This window comes from Choloepus didactylus, chromosome 20 (assembly GCF_015220235.1).
Source record: "Choloepus didactylus isolate mChoDid1 chromosome 20, mChoDid1.pri, whole genome shotgun sequence".
Lineage (NCBI taxonomy): Eukaryota > Metazoa > Chordata > Mammalia > Pilosa > Megalonychidae > Choloepus > Choloepus didactylus.
The window spans coordinates 6,689,062-6,707,804 of NC_051326.1; the positions used below are offsets into that span (position 1 = coordinate 6,689,062).

Here is an 18,743-nt window from a genome sequence, read left to right on the forward strand (position 1 = left end):
GCCCCCAAACATTTGAGCGTTTGAGTTATATGCATATCCTGAAGAGTCTTCATCAGGACTTACACAAAGAAAGGGGCAATGGCACTCACAGTCCTGAAGCCTGCAGAGAAGTAGCTTAGAGAAAACGTTTCCAGACGAGTAGGCTGTGAGGTCCAGTCTTCTGAAATATCTGTCTTATTACTGCAAAAGTAGTAGCTTCCATAATACCAGGCTGTCAGGGCTTTATTTTTCCTCCCCGTCCCTAAGGGATGAGTTTTTGACCATAAGGTACATGAGCTGTGATGGCACCGAACTTCTGTGGCCCTTCAATGTGGAACATCTGGTCATCAAAGAAGATGTGGGGCCGGATCTTCACCAAGATGGGGCCTTTGGGGGCTCCGGCAAGGAAGAGAGCCTCGTCTATCTCCAGACCCCAGCGGCGGAAGGTTTTCAGCACGTGGGCGCCTGAGCTGGCTGCACTCCTGGCCGTCACCAGGTAGGTCCTGATAGGGCAGAGTAACCGTTCGTCTTTGGCATAAAACTTCTTTTGCAGTCTGCCTAAATTTTCCAGAAAGTCTTTCAGGGGACCCTGTGAGAGGAACATATGTTACAGGGGTGAGCCAAAGGAGCGGAACTCTGAAAAAGCAGAGGCTTATAAGAGCTTATTAAAGGGTATAATGCTGCATAAGTCATGCTGAAACTCCCTATGTTTATGCTAATGTATTTCCTGATACGCAACCACCTTCAATTCCTGGAATAAACCTAGGGTGACCATGTAATTTATCATCTAAACACACATATACTAATGTGGAACAATTAAACCAAGGTAACAGGTGTTAACTGGGACTATCTGTGGCCAGCTGGTGTAGATGCCCCTCTGAATAAACCCAGTTGGTCACCTAAAGCACTATTATTGTGATTTGCATGTTTTAGCTTTATAAGGTGTACTCCTTCGACTAGTGCAATGGTTTTAGGGCCTGGATTCAAACTTTCTGATATTTACAGTTGTTTCGTATATCTTTGCACATGCTTTTATTTGCAACCCTTTGTTTTAGGTGTATCTCTTGTACAGAGCATGGAATTGGATTTTGCTTTCTGATCCCATCTGAAAGTCTTATTTTTTTTTTTAAAAAAAAACAATAGTTGAGTTTTATCCCATTTACATTTATTAATATTACAAATATACTTGATACTGATTGTGTTACATTATGGTTAATTTTCCACATTTATAGTTTTTAAAGAGTTGTGTGTGTATGTCTTTCTTTGCTTCGTGTATGGTTCTTCTGATATGTAGAAAGGTCAGAAAAAACAGCTTTTTTTTCTTTCCCATTTAATTTTTTTTAAATTTTTATTTAAATGTAGACTATTAGTCAAATGTTTGGAAAATCAATCTGAAAAATAGTTGTTTAAACATTCTGCAGATGCACTTTCCCTGTCAGGGGGACACAGCTCCCTCACAGGGGCTGAGGTCAGCCCAAAGGGTCACAGCAAAACCCCTTGGTCGAGGGACCTGCCATATCCCTAGCCCAGGCCCTGCCTGGGCCCCCATGTCAGGCACACTCCAGGTCCGCAGGGCACTCTCAGGGGGCACCACCTGCCCGCTCCTTGGCTTCTGCTCTCAGAAGACCAGTTCTGCAAAAGCTCCTCTGAGGAGGGACTGGCCCACTTCCTGCCCTACAGATATGTACAAATCCATGTGCAGTTTGGGGCATTGGGCCTGGGAAGAATCTGGGATTGCCATCCCCCATGTCTAGGGCACGTCAACTCTCTTGAGATGGGAACCTGAAGGAGCTCCAACCGTCTCTGCTCTCCTCAAAGTGCCCTTGTCCTTTTGGTTACACGCTCTCAGGCAGCTGCAGCTGGCCCAGAACATGGCAGAACTGCTCGGTTCTGTGGCCCACTCCTTGATCCTGTCCATCTTGTCCTGGACAGTGGCAAGTAACAGGTACTGCTCAGCAGCTATCTTGGTGGTGGCCACAGTGCTGTGCAGCAGGTTGCACAACAGGTGTCTGTAGGGAGTCACCTGGCTGTGAACGTCAGCCACTTTGTCCTGCTCTCCAGCAGGTCTCCAGGGAATGCCAGCTTGGTCTTTGTGGCCAGGCTGCCCAAAGAATTTTTTCTTAATCTTTGAGGTCAAGTAATTTTACTAGCCCATGTCTCAGTGAGATGCTCATTTTGATTCTATTTTTCCTGTCACACAATATAGCCTTAATTTTTTAATAAGCACTAAAATCTTCTAATAATTTAAGAATGTTTTCTTGATTTATATTTTTATATAAATGTACATCTTTATATTTCACCTGGAACATACTTCAGTGTTTTTTTTTTTTTTTAATACTCAGTTCTGTTTTGCTAATACTGCTGGAATGCAAAACACCAGAAATGGATTGGCTTTTATAAAAAGGGGTTTATTTGGTTATAAATTTATAGTCTTAAGTCCATAATGTGTCCAAGGTAAGGCATCAACAAAGGGTACCTTCACTGGAGAAAGGCCATTGACATCTGGGAAACCTGTGTAAGCTGGGAAGGCACGTGGCTGGTGTTTGCTTGCTCCCAGGTTGTGTTTCAAAATGGTGTTCTCCAAAATGTCTGCATCAGCTCCCAATGGCCATCTTCAAAATGTCTTTCTCAGCTCCAGCTAGCTATGAGCTCCTTCTGTCTGAACTTCTATAAGGCTCCAGTAAACCAGTCAAGGCCCACACTGAATGGGCGTGGCCACACCTCCATGGAAATACTGACCAATAGGTTCTAACCTAATCGACACTAATACATCTGCCCCCACAAGACTGCCTTAAAGAATACAGCTTTTTCTGGGGGATATAATATATACAAACAGGCACACCCAGGAATTGCAATTATGGATATGTTGGATTTTCTTTACCTGTGATTTATGTCTGTCATTTTTCTAAAATTTTAGTTTTCAATTCTACTGTTTTCCAAAGATCTATATTTTGCATTTTGCCATATTTTACCTGAATCTTGCATTTATTCATGATGTTTCTGCATTAAGTTTTTAAAAGCCATGTCAAATTCTTACTCAGAATTTTCATCTGCACTGTCAAAACTTTTTCTTGTGAGAGGTCTCCATCTCCTATGAAATTCTGTTCTCCCTTATTTGCCTTTTTCTCACAGTATTTTTGCATATATTCTCCTCCTTTTATTAATCATCACTGAAGTAGATTGGTTTCCCTTGAAACAATTTGAGGGTTTCTGGGGAAGGTCAAGGGAAGTATTTTAAAGCTAGATTGTTTTCACAATTCAAAGGCTTCCTTCTCTGCTATCGTGGAAACAAATGCTTCTACAAGCATGTCTCGCCTGTGTGACCATTTGGTTAGTTCTGCTTTCTTGGAGATTGTATGTATCACAAAAAGCAAATAAAAAGTCACTTCCCATTTCCTAAAGGTGAGAGGCATATCCATATGTGCAAGTTTTACCTTTCTTATTTTGCTTTATTTTTTTGACAGCAGTGAAAAGAATATAGTGACTTTGACAAGAGCCACCCTGATCACAGTTTGGCTTTGAAACAGAGTGGAACATGGTTTTCCTTGCTACTTTGAATAAGTTCCAGGGGAAGAAAGATGGAATGCTAAGTTTATGTCACCATATTCAAACCAGGCATACATCTATTCCTATATTGTTTCTATTTTCAGTTAAGCTTTATAACTTATAGGTTTGTACAGTAGCATGAGTATATATTTATAAATAAAATATATAAAGATTAAGAATGATTGTGAAAACTTTTTTTGCAGAGTTGCATTGTTTAAAACATTTGGAATCGGCCAGAGATGTAGAAAGCTGGAAAGACTGTCAACAGTCTAACAAGAAAAAGCCATATAATCTACAAAATCATCGTTTTTCTTGAACCATCAGAAAGCTGAGGTCATGAGGCAGTGGACTTGCATGGAATCTGAGGAAACACAGGCACCTTCAAGGACAGAAGCGATGCAAGAACTGGCTTACCTTTGGCAGGGCATGGAAAGAAAAAAAATGCCAGAAACTATATAAGCAATTATGAAGAACCCAGCTTTTTTTTTTTTTTTTTTTTTACAAACAAAACAAAACAAAAAGACCAAGTTGATAAAGACCACGTGCAGGATAGTGAGAGAGCACAGAACCCGTGGAAGCCACAGACCCAAGAGCACATACTCCCTTGCCGGCTCCTTTCCATGCATCTTACTAGGTGCTTACGAAAAGGACTACAGGCAGAGTGGGAGATGGATGGAAGTGTTCTCAGTGCAGGCCTAGAGGAAGTAAGCAGCTGCCACTCTTGGAAAAGATTAAAATCCCACCTGGTCCCTCTTCCCAAGAAATAAAAGTCTTAAATGATGGATGAAAGGCTGCAATCCCTGTTGCTCCTAGAGCTCAAGAAAAGACTCACTTCTCCTGGGGCAAGGGGAAAGGAAACCACTGTCTACTCATGAGGGACAGGAGGCTGTCCCGGCCCAGGTAATTGGAAATGTCCTATGATTGGGGGGAAGAACAAGACCACTGAGAAAACTCCTTCCCTAAGACCTAGAGAGAAAAAGGGCCTGCCTTAGATTTGGATGAAACCAGGACCCCATCATTAGGTCAGCAGGCACAGACCAAGAAGCAAGAGGTAGGCGAGGGAGAAGGGCATCAAGATGATCTCGGAGGCAAGCATGACACCCAGGGAAGACCCAAAGCGAACGAGGGCAGGAACTTTGAGAAAAACCCTCCCAAACCAAGCTTCACCCTAAGAACAAGGTTAATACCCAAAGGGTTTGAAACCTGTGGTGCCCTGAAGGTAACCATAGAAACACCAAAACAAAAAAAATCGTTCATATCCTGACTAGATTGATACAACCCATCATGCTAATGGCCAGCAGAAGCAGCATGCCCATTGCCAGGCAAAGATACTGTTTACCAATGTCTCTACCACCTACACAACATGATGGGCATGTTGTGAGACTTACCAGACCGCGCGCGCGCACACACACACACATGCACACACGCACACACACAACATACACACACACCCCAATCAGAAAACAAACCAATCCAAAAAGATAAACCCAATGTAAACAGAAAGTAACAGAAATAGACATAGTGATGACCCAGATGTTGTAAGACTGGGAATTAAAAACTGATTAATATCTTAAAAACTCTATTGAAAAGATGTACAACATGTATGGATAATTCATAAGAGATGGAAAGGATAATTTCATAAGAGATGGAAAGGATAAAAAAGAGGGTGTGATAACGTAAGTTCATCTCATTACTAAGCTATGCTGTCCAGTTGTCTGGTCAAGCAAACAGCAGCTTGACTACTCCTCTGAGGATATTTTGTGGATTTAAATAATTAGATGATTGCATTTATGGCTGACTACATACACAGTCAACAAAGAATACCACCTTCAGCAATGAGAGGAGTCTTATCCAGTCAAGTGAAGGCCTTAATGGAAGAACTGATGATTTTAGCAGTCAGAAGACTTTCTATCTCTACTTCAGCCAGCCAGTTTTTTGTGGGGAATTCATCAGAACTTTCATTGGGTTCCCAACTTGTGGAACTTGTGGACTATTATTCCCATATTTCGCTATAAATCCAACACAATTCCGATAAAAATTCCAGCAGGAATTTCTTTTTTTGCATAAATAAACAATCTGCTTCTTAAATTTCTATGAAAATGCAAAGGAATTGGAATAGTCAAAACAATACTGAAAAATGACATAGTTGGAGGACTCATACCACCTGATGTCAAGATTTTCTATAAAACTACGATAATCAAGACAGTGTGATATTGGTAATAGGGTGGATAAATATATTAAACGAACAGAATAGAAAGTGATTCTCTTCAACAAACAGTGCTGGAAGAATTAGGATATCCAAGTGTGACAAAATGAACTTCAGTACATACAAAAATGAACTCAAACACCACAATCCTAATATAATAGTACATAATATTAATACATATAATACATAATAATACATATAATGGTACATAAAACATATGTAATACAGAAAACTTCTGTGCAAAAACAGAAAAGAGCATCTTTGTGACCTGGGGTTGGGCAAAAATTTCCTAGATATGATACCAAAAGTACAATTCACAAAGAAACAAACTGAGAAATTGGACTTCATTAAAATTAAAATTTCTCTTCTTTGAAGGACATGTCAAAGAATGAAAGAATGAGCCAAAGACTGAGAGAAATATTTGGAAAATACGTATCTGATAAAGGGCTTGTATCCAGAATATCTAAATATCTCTCAAACTTCAATAAAAAAAATGAAAACAACCCAATAAATATGGGCAAAAGATTTGAACAGACACTTAACCAAAGAAGATATATGGTGGGAAATAAGTACATGAAAAGATGCTCAACATCATTAGTCGTAGGAAAATGCAAATTAAAACCACCAATGAAATAGCATTACATAACCACAAGAATAGCTTAAAAAAATCTCGACAATACCATATGCTTGAGAAGATGCAGAGCAAAAGAAATTTGCATACAATGTTGTTGGACTGCAAAGTGGTACGGTCACTTTGGAAAATAGTTTGGCAGTTTCTTATAATGTTAGACATAGTTGCCATGTGATCCAGCAATCCCATTCCCAAATATGTATACAAGAGAAATGCCAATGCCTTCAACAAGTGAATGGATAAGAAAATTGTGGTATATCCATAATAACAGAAGTCTACTCAGCAAAAAAAAGGAACAATGACTGACACAAGGCACAACATGAATGAATCTCAAATGCATTATGCCAAGTGAAAAAGTCAGATTCAATAGACTATCTGCTGTATGATTTCGTTTATATGACATCCTAAAAGGCAAAATTGTAGGAACAGAAATCAGGTTAGTGGCTGAAAGGGTCTGGAGATAGGGGACTAAGATGACTACAAAGGGGCATGAAGGAATTTTGTGATTTCATGAAACTGTTGAGTATCTTGATTTTGGTGGTATTTCCCAACACTATGTGTTTGCCAAAACTCTTGGAACTATACACTAAAAAGGACAAATTTTACTACATGTAAATTATATCTCAACTACTCTGACTTAAAAAAACATGCACCGAGGCCACACAGAAAAAATGAGATTCAATTCAGAAGGCAGCAGTGACTTGTCACTAAACCACATTGCAGGCTCATAAACTGCACCGAGGACTGCAAATTAATCTTCCCATTTGAGAGGACTGGAATGTTGTCATGACCACACTGCAGTCCCTACCACCAACTCTGCTTGAGAAGGGCTCAGTAGGATCGTGCTTCGTAACTTCTCTCTCAACTGTGCGACACACCTGGCCAAGTCTCTTGGCCTTTATTGAAAAGCTACCCTTTCCATGTAAACAGCAGCATTTGCATCCAGTGGCAGAGGGACTACATATAAAAGCAAAAATGCTTACTAGGAATTTGTTGGGTATTTCTGGGACAACTAGCATTGAACTTCACAACTTCAAGAGGGAGTTTAATCAAACAAACAAACAAAAAAAAAAAAATGATTTAAAACATGGAAAAAAAAGAAACGATGTAAGCAAAATACTTTAAAAAATTTGATTATTTACTTGAGATGAGAAAAGAGTATTTTAACATTGTTTTGAAGTAATTCTTTTTTAAAGTTTTTTTTTTTTTTCTTCCCTTTTTTAAGTGTCCTTTTTTTGGAGATCTTCCACATTTCAACATCAGTGAAAGGCTACTATAAAATGGGTTCTGAATTTCAGCAGTGTAGACAGATATAAAATACAACAAAGAATTTTCCTCTGAATAATAAAGTTTGTTAATATTGGACTACTTCATAACCCAAGGTCAAAGCTTCTAAAGGAGCTATGTAGGAAGGAGAAATGAACTTACACACACATACACTTGTTATAATGTAAGACAACGAAGTAGTAAGACCTTTCAGCTTCCAGTTAGTTTAGCGTGCTTTTATAAATGTAGGTCAAAATAACGATAATTAAATTTATTTTAAGTTCAAGGAAAGCCAAGATAAAAGGACAAATTGGATTAAATTCCTTGGGAAGAGTCATGGAATAAAACTGAATGAAGTATCATTTCAGATTCAGTTTAGTGAATATTGTGGTGCTTCAAATTTCCTTTGAGTCCAAAGTTGTAGGTTTTGCTCATGTTCATATTATGAACATGGACTGATCTGAAAAGACTTAAATATTTAGCTTCAGTTTGATTGGGTATTCTTAGTTTGCACTTGTTTGAGGATCCTTATTTGGTTCAGGGCAAGCTCTCCATTTTGAAGATTTTCTCAATTAGGCAATGCCTTTATTATTGAATTTTAGGTCATGGGCAGAGGTTCAACGAATGTTTACTGACCTATTTGAAATGACCTTACTAATGTGAGAAACTATTATGTGGAAATGACTTATTGGTATTCCATGTTCCCTCTTTTACTCATAATTTGGAGATGGTGAACTCAATATGGAAGATCATAGAAGCATTTCAGAAAGGATAGATAAAAGAATGCGAACATAAAAACACTGTCAACAGCAGAGGCTTCAAAATGGGAAGTTCATGAAAGTAAAGGAGAAAACTGTAAAGGATAAGATGTTGAGAAGGATTAGTTCAAGTAAAAATATTTTGAAAGGCCAAAAGCACACAATAGTTAGAAGGCAAGTAGATCAACACTAGAGCTCACTGGACCTACCTGAGCAAGAAGTTTATTGTCAAATAGTGCTTCGTGTTGATAGCATCTGTCCATCGCTTGCTCCTTGGTGCTGTGCTCCGACTCGTCCGAGAAGAGGACGGCATCCCCATCAAAGGCCACGCGGAGCTGCGTGTCACAGTAAGCCATGTCTTTGTTTCCATCAAACATTGTTGCAGAGGCGATCCCTGGCAGACCACGGGCATTGATGAAGAGTATTAACTCTTCTCAGGGCCATGAGTTTTGGTTGCTCCCACCAAAAATATTAACAATGCTCCCAGCTACATTTCCTCTCTAGCTATTACTTGATCACTCAACTCCCTGCACAGCCACACATCTCAAAACAGTTGTCTGTGCACTCTCTGTTTCTATAAGGGATGGGAAAGTGCAAAATGGTGGGGGACAATCACTGAGAATGGCCACTTCTAGGAACCAAAGTTCTAAAGGGCAAACTTCAGCACTGCCAGCTGTGGAAACATCTTAACAGAAAACCTAACATGTAAAGAAGCCACATAATTGTATGTGGAGCCCACTGTGTATGTACACTACAGCAAATCTCTCGAATAACCAGAGGGATAACACCAGGTTAATACCTTCTCGTATTGCTTCTTGTACTTTTTCAGAATCCGCAGAAAGATACAAGTTGGTAAGATATGCCTTCAGATAGCCAATGGGGCTTTTTCCACCAGTCAGACAGAAGCGGTCAATTAGTAAGCCTATTATCAGGCAAGAAACACTTTGTTATGTCAGAGACTAAAAACAATATACCCTAAATCTGTGGGGCCAATTAAAGTCATTTTAGGAATAACTGAGGGCCTAAAACAAGGCTTCAGGATTACCTTCGTCGCACCAATGTTAAAAACTGTATCAGATATTTTACGTAACAGCCAGTATGTTTGATGCATTGTAGCTTGTAAAGTCACCCACAAAGACTGTGACAATTTAGTCTCCCAACACCTGCATGACAGGCATTATTATCTCCATTACATAAAAGGCAACTGAGAGCTAAAGGCTTGGCTCCCATGCTCGGGGGAGACGTGAAACTGTGCTTGGCTCTTGTCTAGACTAGACTTGAATTGCTCTTTTCCTTGCATTACAGTCCTCTCATTTGTTGAAAGGGCCAGTTAAGATATAGGCCAATTTTAAGGTCCTATTTCTCCATTTCTTCAGTTAACAATTCAATAATAACATGAAGCAGTGTTAAGATTTAAACTATTTTCTGAATACAGTAACAAAAAGTCTAAAATGGTCACTTTCCTGAGTTGAACTTTTAAATGCAATTAATAGCAGACTAAACAGTATACCATTAAATGCTGATAAAATTAGCATAATAAGAAAACACTGGCTGTTGGTAAAAGATTTGTAATACAGACACCCACCTACACTAAGGATGGAAGTGTAAATTGGTAGAAGCTGTCTAAAAAGTAATTTGAAAATATTTATCAAGAACTTTTTAACAAGTTTACACCATTTTACTAAGGGTTCCATTTTTAGGAATATTTATACCATTTTACCAAGGGTTCCATTTTTAGGAATATTTCCATTTAAAGGAATATTCTGAAAATCCACTAAATATCTATGTACAGAACAACCAGTGCAGGGTTATTTAGAAAAGCAAAACATTGTCCAACACTGTGAGAATAAACTATAACACTATGCATATGATAAAATATCATGTACCTATTCAAAGTGTTTTTAGATACATGCTAAATTGGAAATAAGTACATGAGATAAAGCAGAGTATCGAGTATAGTCAGTTGTTCATGATCTGTGTATACCAAGAGAATATTACACACAGTAGGGGTGGAAATGTCTGTTTTTTTTTTTTAATTAACTTTATAAAAAAAAATTTCCAAACAAAACAAAGGAATAGGAATGTCTGCTTTATTATTAACAAAATGAGTCTCCCTTTTTCACTTAAGCCAAGATAAATGACACAGAGTACACTCTTTACAGACCCTTACTTGACAGATAATATTGATTAAATGATCCAGAGCTTATTTGGTGCCACTGGGACTTCAGAGATGATGAAAACATTGTCCCTTTTCTCAAGAAGATCACAGCTTAGTGAGGAGATAGGCATATAAAGAGATAATTATCATACAATATTACAAAGAAGGGAAGTAACCAATTCTTCAGATGAGATGTGGTTACTCCTTGAAAACGGCTGCATGAGAAGGCAGAACTCAATCCGTTCATCAGCAGAATTACTGAGGAGAAAAATGTGATACCTCACAGTACTAGCTCAATGTGGTGAGGGACAGATGGAGCTACCAAATCAAACAAAGCTGTGTTCTTAAAAATAACCACTACAATTTATTGAGTGATTGCTCCATGACAGCCATCTATACTAAGGCCTTTATGTGCATTCTCTTTTCACTTCCAAAGCACTATAAAGATGCACTTTTAAAAGGTAAAGTTTTATTTTAATATATGTATCAGTCAAGACACTAGCTTTACAATTAGAATAGTAAAATACAGAACTATAACTTGGAATATATGTTGATTATTTTAAAAATATACACAATTTAAACCTTGAACAACAAAATGGGCTTATTCTGACTTGTCTCCAAAAGACTGGGTATGCCTTTAAAAAGCAGGCTAACAGAACACCACATAAGATATCAGGGAATTCCATCATAGTAAAAATGGAGGACTTTCTCTTAAGAGTCTCCAACACACTGATGGGAATTCTATGAAGAGACTAGAGCCAATTACATTTTCCATGTAAAGGAATAAAGGCAATTTTGCTGCTGTAAGTATGGATTTGATATGTGGGGAAAGAGAAAAGACAGGGAAAATCAGATTCTAAGGGTAGAAAGGAGAGGTGAAAACCTTTAAACTTTTAACATATATCTGTGGTGAGCAAGTATTTTGATCACACAGAGAAAGCCTTTGGGTTGACGGCTCCTTGAAGTCAAGTTCAGAAGTGAAAAACATAAAACAGAGAAACAGACGGCAGGACCTCGGATTAAGACTTTGAAATTCACACATGACAAGTTAAGTCCAGAGCACTGGACCCCAACTCTGCGCTCAAGTTAAAATTGCACATGGCCTCTCTCGTTCTGACATAGCCAAATAAACATTCCTCACGCAGAAGGGGGTGTCCATATCAAAGCCACTGCATTGGTTCGGCCACAGTTAGCAAAATAACGCGGCCTCCCTCTTCCAGAGCAGCGAGCAGGGCTTCCACGTGGTATTTATTTTACTTACCATAGTAATTGACGCTGTTTATAAGCCGCACTCCCACTTGGGCGTGGTTATTAGTCATCAGCACAATATCAAATAAATCCTGCTCATCGGGGTACAGCTCACAGAGCCTGGCGTTGACGTGCTGCAGGGCCTGCAGGTTACAAATGAGAATGTGTGGGGAGAGGGCCAGAAAAGGTGGCCATGGGGAAGCTGCAGATCTTGTTAGTGTCAAGCTCAAGCTACGAGCCACTCTTCACTGAAAGATTATGGCTCCAAAAGGCAGTTATGCCATTCATTTTTATATTTTAAGTCTCCCAAGCCTAGGACCTCAATTAATGTTTACTGAGTAAACAGGTAGTTTTTTTGGTAGTTGTTAACAATATTTGGGTTGTTATCTCTGGGCAAGAAGCAGAGAGAAGGATGAGGCTTACTCTTATACTTTGTCTGGAATTTTAGAATATGTTGACAATTTCTTACCATGCTTCTGCTATGCCACATTAAGTACTTTCTAACTGCAATTCATAGGGGTATATCATTTATCTTTGCATATTTATGATGTTATTGAGCAATATTTGTATAGGTTGTATAGGGGATCAGAGTTATAAATATTATATGTTTCCGTATAAGGTTCAGAGCCCCTTGCCTTGCTATAAAAACCATGCCCCTAAGTCCCAAGAGCATCTTGGTTTTCTGAGTACAGTATGTGTTGGGGCCAGAGGAGCGCAAATGAATTTCATCTCACTTCAATGAAGCATTTTATTTCTACTTTTCAAAACTGGAAACTCATTACTGCTTCTCGCCGCTCCTCCCAGGGAGGATGCAAAGGCTTCTGCCTGACATCCCAAATCTAGGGCTCGGGTCTGGAGCCTCTTCTTCGACCGTTTGGAAGTCACTGTGGAAGCACAAAGGGTCCTGGAGCCAACGGGAAAGGGGCAGGCCGGGCAGGGGGGCTGGCAGACACAAGGGAACCGGGCCAGACTGGAGGGCTGCCTGGCCCCTGCGCGGCCCCGGGCCCTGGGCGGCTGAGGACGGCCGCAGAGTACCTTGACAAAGCGGAAGGCGGGCCCGGGGGTCAGGACGACGTTTTCGTTGTCGAGCTGGTGTTCCACGTACTTTTCCAGGCCCTCTTCCTCGTAGATTTTCCTGCCGTCCACCATGCTGAAGAGGGCCCGCGAGGAGAGCGCCACGGTTATGGCGTGCTCGGGCCTGGGCTGCAGAGAGGGGAGCAGAGAAGACAGGGGTGCGTGCCCGGGGAGCCAGTCCCCACGCAGCCCGGGAGCGGGGTGGGGGCTCGTCGGGGCAGGAAACGAGGAGGGCACTGCTTGGAGGCCTGGCCGCCCAGGGGCTCCCGCGAGGCGGCCGAGGGGCGGGAGAGTGGGGTCGCCGCCCGGGCAGACGCGGGGGGCGGCCGGGGGCGCGAGCCGCTCGGCGTCTTCTCGTACAGCATCTTCCCCGAGGCGCAGCAGGCGTCGTCGTCCCGCCGCTGGTTCTCCGACATGCAGGCGCGGTCCTGGTAGGCGGCGAGCGAGTGGTGCGCTCTGCGCGGCGGCGCCTGGGGCTTCCGCTCGACGGGGATCCCGCAGCGCCGCGGGCGGCTCCTGCTGCTTGCTGCCGCGCCGGGGGCTGGGCTCGGGCTCCGGGGGCGTGGGCGGCCGCGACTCCCGCGGCACCGGCGGGGACGGCTGCGCCGACAGCGGCTGCGGCACGTCGCGCTCGTGCTGGCTCGGGGAGGCGGACGAAGTCCGGGAGGTGGCCGAGCTGTTAGGGAGCTGCAGCGAGAAGGCCGGCGCGGGAAATCGGGGCCCGCCCCGGGGGAGTCCCCGGCCCCAATCCCATCCCGGCCCAGCCCCTGCCAAGGGCCGGGCTCCAGCGCTGTCCCCTCATCCTGCCAGCCTCTGCTCCCTTCCTAGCCCTGGAGGCATCCTGGTTTCGCTCTGCTTTCCTTTGGGTAGGGTTCGGGGGGCTGAGGCATTTCTGGGCGCCAAGGATTTGGTGTTTCTGTCACATGGACCCAGAGCCCGTCTGCCTTTATTTTCCCCTGCTCCCCCTCTTTCTGAGTACATGGGACACATCCTCCTTGTCTCCAGGCAGCTGGCACAGAGTTTGCCAAGTTCGGCCCCTTTCCTGCCGTCTACCTGCGGGGTCAGAGCCCCCCAGGAAGGGCAGAGGGCTTGAGGAATGGGCTTTACTGGCTTGGTCTCTGGGTAACTTGTTGAGGACATTGCACTGGATGTCCTCCCCAGAAGACTCTACGCAGAACCTCAGGGACATTTCTCTTCACATTTGCCACGGGAGTCATGCAGGGATTGCTTGGAAGACTCAGGAGCTGGAGAACGCAAAGTCTCCCGGTTGCCTGCACTGCAGAGCTTCACGTTCCAGTGGGAATTCGCTTGGAGAGAATCATCTTCCCACATAGAAGGCACCACTCTAGAGAAAGGAGCTCCTTACTAAGGTATACAGTAAATTATCGAGTGTCCATATATTACTTCAGTTTTTATGCTTGTCTCACATGTGGCTCAAAAGGAAAATTCTTGGCTGGATTATTGAGCCAAACCTGGCAGAGAGGGAAAGGAATAGATGGATCAGGCAGGGGCACCTCTTCTCCCAAGGGTGGGCCTGCATTGCTGTCTACTTTCGAAAACATTATCTCAAAAGTAAATTTTTTCTCATATGTGGCCAAGCCTAGTTAAGGGCTCAAAGTAGCACGTAAACTGACACTCTTCAGCAGTTTTTTCTGTTAGGGTGTTCTTTCCATCCCCTCTTCTCTCTGAGAGCCATAGGTACTCAGTAACAGTGAGGATGAATGAATTAAAGAGCATAGAGTGTAATAATTAGGGGCTTCCAGAACTAAGGACCCTAGATTTTAATCCTAGCACTGCCATTTATTAACATGAAACCTTAGGCAGGTTATTATGTCTTTTGGTCTTGTCAACTGTAGAATAGAGTTTTTGGGGGGGTTCTAGTAAGGGTAAATTAGCTGAAATATGTAAAGTATGTAGAACACAGCCTGGCACATAGGAAACGTCTATGAATCTTAACCATTATTATTCATTTATCATCTACTCCCTTTCCTCTCCATCTCTACCTTAACACTTGCGTTCCTACTTCTGGGTTCATCCATGGATGGAGCCCTGGTGGATGGGCTTCGAGATGTTCGGGACCATTGATTTCTCTCAAGGTACCCTTGAGAGTCTGTCTTTGGCACTGCTAATTCTTGTGATCCCTGTCAAGAAGAAAAGAGGCTTGATGGTGTAACACCCCACCACCCACTCCTTCCATCCAAGTGCCCAAACGTAGGCTAGAAATGGCAGGGCCCATTGAGAAAGTTCCTGGCCTCTGTGACCCTTTATTTAATCTTGGCCCTTGTGTACATACTATTCTAGCTCTGGTCCCTTCTTAAGTTCTGTGTGGTGCACAGAGGAACATCCAAAACCAAGAAATAAATCTGGTCATCTCCTCTTTTCATCTGTGACTTCTCTGGTATGCAACTTAACACAGTTGGCCATCATTCCTCCCTTCTTCCCACTTCTTCCCTTAGGCAGAAGCCTGTTAACTGATGCTAAACAATCACATCCACCATTTTTGACCAGATGACAAATATGAGGGCAGCTGGTCCATAAGCCAGGTTGCAGCAGGGCTCCAAGGCTGTTGCATCAGAAGAAACGAAGACCTCTAGCCTTCCCTTCAGGTGGTTCAAGAACGGGGAGATCATGGAGAGGCAAGTGGAATGGATTTTACTCCCTGTTTCCTCCCCCTCTCCCCAATTTCCTGTAGCTCCCCTCAAACATGGAAAATCGGTCGTGCATTCTCTGCTCACCCTGATCATGGTCATCTGCTGGCCCTGCTCCCACAACAGGCACAAGTGAATATAAATGCGTATTGGGCGGTAGGGGCCGAGAAGGGCTGTTCCCTCAGCTGCACAAAGGCAGCGTCTACACGGCCAGGGACCCCGCATGGGGCAACATCTCAGCGAGTGAGTCGGGTTGACTGCACGCCTCATCTGAAAGATTGTGCAGAAATTGGTCAACGCGATGGCCAGAATCCCTTTCTCTCCCTCCCTGATTTGACCAAAGACCAGTCTCCTCCCATGGGCTGAGCAGAGGAAATGGCTACTCTCTAGGCCACGTTTTTATGTGGACATGAGGCATGTGGACTGGAGGGGAAGGCAGCGACCAGCATCTCCTAGATTTTCCTAAACCTCTTCACGAGGGCAGCGGGCAGCCCTTCACACAGCTCTCCACGGCTGAGTCTTCTCCCCCAGAACCCCGCTGCCCCCTGGTTTCTTGCATTATGCTTTTGCTCTCCACCAACCTCACAGGTGGCAGCTCACCTGAGTGCCGAGGTGAACTCCTCCAGATTTCTCAGACTCTTTGCTTTTCTGTGCTTCTAGACTCTCTTTTGAGTACCTCATTCCATCCTCATTCTTAATATGGAGACAAAGAATGTTTATTATTATTATTACTTTTTATCACGGGGCATTAGAAACCTTGGGTTTGGGAATAAAAGGATAAATGAAGAGTTGAATTTGTCTCTTTGCCAATATAAAAATATATATATGAATTTTAGTCACTTTTTCCCCTGTTCTAATAAGCATGAGTGAAAATAACAAATATGAGGGAGCTATAGAAACAGGTGTCCTTCTTTTTACAATATAGAAATTTGTTGGATCAAAGATTTGAGACATGAAGTACTTATTAAAACATGATAACATGGAAACACTATTATTTTTATGGGAGAATTTTCCAAGGGGCATAAGGGCTTGTTTTTAAATGTGAAGTTGTTCATGTAGAATTTTTTTTTCTTTTTCTGTTTTTCTGAAGATTGCTGCTTATGGAACTTTTCTTTTGCCATGTGAATTGAAAATTTTCTTCTTCATTTTTTTCCAAATTATAGCTCCAATTTTCTGTCGATATAAGCCTCATCAATATCAGTCTGATTTTTAAAATCAAAGCCCTTAATCCTGTACAGGTTTATTGACAGGCATGTGCTCTGGAAGCTTCTATTCTTATCATCTAATTTCTTATAACATCTAGAGTGAAAAGGGGGTTTCTTATCAACAAACTTATAGGGAAGACAGTGTAGGAGAGGACAATAAAAAGCTAATTCACTTTTTGAAAACCTATTCAAATATTTATGTTTTCACTTTCAATTGGGGGAGGTTCTTAAGGACACTGTACTGTTTCAAGTTAATTCAGTAGCTGTAATGAAGATCTGTGTTATTTATTTGTTTAAGGAGCTCAGCTTCTAGGTTAGAACAGAGTCCCCTGGGACACTCTCTCCATCTCTTTATGCTCAGTTCCTTGCACCTAAGGAAAACCTGATCAGTGTGAGATGAATGATTGATTCTGTGACTGCAGAGATTGGCATAGCTGTGTGATCCTTAAACTAATCCTAAAATCCTTCCATCTACCCCAGACACCAATCATCATAAAATCCTGACACTTCTAATTCCAAAAGACCTCTTAAATCCAGTCTTTCTTCTCCATCTCTATTACCCTTGCCTCGTCCCAGGCCTCAGACCATCATGGGCCCACATTCTTAGAATACAGGCTTTGAACAGGTTTCAGGGTCCCAAATCCTCCCCACCCACACATCCAGATCCACCCACCTATATAGAGTGGTATTTATAGAATATAAATCTAAATACATTTGTTTCCTGGATACATTCTTCATCCACTTTGTTAGATAGACAAGGAACTCTGCGATGTACTCCTGTCTACCTCCAAATTGCATGCCCTCCACTCTTTTCAGTTTTTCTCTGTGCTCTACATATACCACATAACTTGGATTTCCCTTGTAACCTCTGCATTCCTTTAGTTTCCTCTAAAACCCAGCTGAGCGTGTCCTGGGGGAAGTTCCCAGCGTTCAACATTCCTCTGTGTTCCTGTGTCTTTGGTACACTTCTAATGAACACTGAGCTGGACTTTGCTTATGAATTCTCTGTCCTCCTAGGCTGTGCATTCTTCAGAGACAGCAACTGTGCCTTCACCTCTTACCACTAACCTATGAGCATGTGCTCAGTAACTGCCGACTTATTGGATTGGCTTTTGTAGATGGTTTAAACACCTTTTTCTCCACACTCTTCATTTCCTTTTCTTCTCCTTCCCTTTTCCGCTACATGTAGCCATTACCTCAAATTGTTTGCTTGTTGGCAGAGCCTTCTCAGAAGTAAATGATGGATCTGTATCTACATTTCTTCAGCTCTAAGCCAGGGTTCTAGGGCATTCAAATTCACTCACCTTTTTTTTCTGTTTTAGGGATGTTTGACTCATTTCTGTCACTTTTGAAATTCCTTTGTTGTTATGTAGTTTTTCTTCACCCAGGCCCCATTTCTTGTTACTTCCCCTGAACAGTCTGGTTTGGCATTTAGAATGCCGAATTTATGACATCATGTGTGATCCCATAGTAACAAACTGACTCTAAATACATGACTGTGCTTTTTTTTGTAAAAAGCCAATACTATCGCTTCATACTTGAGTCCATCCTACTTGCAACCAATGTCTCTGATTTTAGGAAGTGATGTCTAAACAATGTTCAAATGTATAATATGTAGCAATGTCCATATTACTACTTCCTTCTTTTTAAAACTCTTAAAACATTGCTATGTCCCTCATCTCATCTACCTCATTTGTGACTGTTCATTTTCTTGTGCTGTCAAAATGAATGGCAAACTCATTTTTGGACCCACTCATTTATTATTCTTCTTCCTGACAGATGTTGGAAGGGTTTCCTCAAATCTGGAGCGTGGTTTTGACAGCTGAGATTTTGTTCTAGACATGGAGGTTAGCTTTAGTGAGGAAGTACCAGAAATGTTTGGTGTTTCTTTCACAACGGCAGGGCCCATTGAGGAAGACCCTGCCAAAGAGCTTTTCCTGGTGTTTGCCCCATCTTTAGCCCTTTAAAACATATATCTGTCTCTCTGTGTACACAGGAAAATATGTAAAAACCAGCCCCTGACT

The 18,743-nt window shown here is 42.1% G+C and overlaps 1 protein-coding gene across 1 annotated transcript; it reads right to left on the bottom strand.

Moving 5' to 3' along the window:
• Positions 1 to 241: 241 nt before the first annotated feature.
• LOC119516401 (cytosolic 5'-nucleotidase 1B-like) lies at positions 242 to 18,080 on the bottom strand. Its single transcript, XM_037812761.1, has 10 exons — positions 18,024 to 18,080; positions 16,115 to 16,207; positions 14,870 to 15,007; positions 13,344 to 13,553; positions 13,182 to 13,294; positions 12,828 to 12,990; positions 11,806 to 11,935; positions 9,186 to 9,308; positions 8,596 to 8,780; positions 242 to 568 (listed from the first exon to the last, which is right to left on the bottom strand). The coding sequence occupies exons 1-10, from the start codon at positions 18,054 to 18,056 to the stop codon at positions 242 to 244; spliced, it is 1,515 nt and encodes a 504-aa protein (XP_037668689.1). The 5' UTR covers positions 18,057 to 18,080.
• Positions 18,081 to 18,743: the final 663 nt, after the last annotated feature.